The sequence below is a fragment of the Microcaecilia unicolor genome, chromosome 3 (assembly GCF_901765095.1).
Source record: "Microcaecilia unicolor chromosome 3, aMicUni1.1, whole genome shotgun sequence".
In the NCBI taxonomy this organism is placed as follows: domain Eukaryota; kingdom Metazoa; phylum Chordata; class Amphibia; order Gymnophiona; family Siphonopidae; genus Microcaecilia; species Microcaecilia unicolor.
This window is the reverse complement of record NC_044033.1, coordinates 247048230-247050481: the sequence shown is the minus strand read 5'-3', so window position 1 is coordinate 247050481 and position 2252 is coordinate 247048230. Positions and strand designations below refer to the sequence as shown.

General features: G+C 43.9%; 1 protein-coding gene across 1 annotated transcript; it reads left to right on the top strand.

The window, feature by feature from the left end:
* Nucleotides 1-297: 297 nt before the first annotated feature.
* On the top strand, nt 298-1239 carry LOC115464993 (olfactory receptor 5B12-like). Its single transcript, XM_030195387.1, has one exon. The coding sequence runs from the start codon at nt 298-300 to the stop codon at nt 1237-1239; it is 942 nt and encodes a 313-aa protein (XP_030051247.1).
* The last annotated feature ends 1013 nt before the right edge of the window (nt 1240-2252 follow it).

Below are 2252 nucleotides of genomic sequence, written 5' to 3'. Positions count from 1 at the left end.
AACAAATCATAAAACAATTCATAAAGATAAAAGAGCCCGATATTAAGCCCATGGCAGTCATTAATTTTGACAATGGTATCAGCTGTGGGCAAAATATAACTTGGATGTTCAATGCTGAGTCTACTCCAGGTACCAGCATTGAATACCTAGGTCATCGGTAGCCATAAGACTTCTCCATCCAGCCACCCATCTCCCTACCCACCCATTCATTCTTTGCCTAAAGAGGACCACATCCAGCTTGTTACTAAATGTCATCTGCTTTGTTTTTTCCCTAGCAGACAGTCCTATGTTGAAGAAATGTCTGAAAGGAATAGAACTGCCCCATCAGAGTTCATCCTACAGGGATTCACAAATATCCCAGAGTTGCAAATAGCCCTCTTCACTCTTTTTCTTATCGTCTACCTTGTAACACTGGTGGGCAACATGGGCATAATTTTGGTCATTCGGGTAGACTCACGTCTTCACAGTCCCATGTACTTTTTCCTCAGCAACTTGGCCTTCCTTGACATTAGCTATGCAACTGTCGTTACCCCGAAGATGCTTGTCAACTTTGTGTCAACAGACAAATCCATCCTCTATGCCAGCTGCATCATTCAAATGTATTTCTTCACAGCTTTGGCCACCACAGAGTGTCTCCTGTTGGCAGCCATGGCTTATGATCGTTACGTTGCCATATGCAACCCTTTGCACTACATGAACTCCATGACCAAAAAACTGTGCAGCTGCCTGGTAATTGGGGCCTATGTTGGTGGCTTTCTGCAGTCTGCGATCCATACCACAGCCACCTTCCAGCTGTCCTTTTGTGGTTCCAATAAGATCAAGCATTTCTTCTGTGACATCCCTCCACTGTTGATGCTATCTTGTACCGACATCCGCACAAACATGATCTTGCTCTTCAGCTTCTGTGGCTTCAATGAGGGCTCCTCTGCCTTAATCATCCTCATCTCCTACATCTACATAATCTCCACCATCCTGAAGATACGCTCAACAGCAGGTAGGTGCAAAGCCTTCTCAACCTGCGCTTCCCATCTGGTGGCTGTCACATTATTTTATGGGACACTCTTCTTCATGTACTTGCGACCAGCTAGCAGCTACTCACTGGGACGGGATCGGTTCATTTCTGTGTTCTACACAGTGGCCATCCCCATGTTGAATCCCATAATCTATAGCTTGAGGAACAAGGAAGTGAAGGAAGCCCTGAGGAAAGCCATAAGCAGAAGCATCTTCACTTGCTCATGAGACACAGTGGAGCCCCAGAAGAGGACTGATTTTGTGACAAGTCCATTTCTTTGAGTGAGGAACATTATACAGAGTTGTTTTCATCTGTTCTGTTGAATAAATTATTCATGGGGCACAGTTTCAAATCCTTTGGGCTGATATTCAAAGGCATGTACCCAATTACCAGGTGCTGTTAAACAGGTAAGTGCCGGTGAGTGGGATATTCAACGGCACTATCCAGATAATGCTGCTGAACCTCATCAAAATCTGGTCAGTACCGGGACAGTCTTTGGGCAGATTCAAAGTTTATCCAATTCACAGGAATATTCAGACCACTAGCCAGGAAACTGGATAAAGTGTTATTTGCCTAGCGGTCTGAATATTGCCACTAAGGAGACTTCTACAAATGGCACTCAAAAATAGGAACCGGGAAAAATCCAAGCCAAGTGCTACGTACACATCACCCTTAATAGAATAGCAATAGCACAGATTTCCAAACCCAACTTTGGGCAGGAAGATTTACGCCTGCTGAAACCTGGTGTAAATCCTAGGGTGCAAGTTGGGTGCATAACCCCTGTATTCTATAACACTGCGCCTATATATTTAGAACACTCTTGACCTACCCATCCCCCTCCCATGGCCACATCCCTTTTAGATTGCACACCAGATAACTTGGACATGCTGCATTATAGAATAGTGCAGAGGCAGATGAGTGCATACATCCAAATTAGTGTCCATTAACTCTAATTAATGTTAATAATTGGTTATTAGCACCCAATTGACTAATTTACATGGGCATCTGGCTTCTGTGCCCATTTGGCGACTTACAGAGAATCCTCTCTTAGTTGGACAACACTTCCAGATCAGCACCAAAATCAGATATTCAGTGACAGTTGGTATCCGGGTACCGATGCTTAAAATCCAGTATCAGGGTAACCGCAGCACTCTCCATTTTTGAAATATTGACACCCCCTCCCCCCTCTTATCTTTTTGAAAGCCTTGAACAGACTATTTAATCCATCTCAAATAAATAT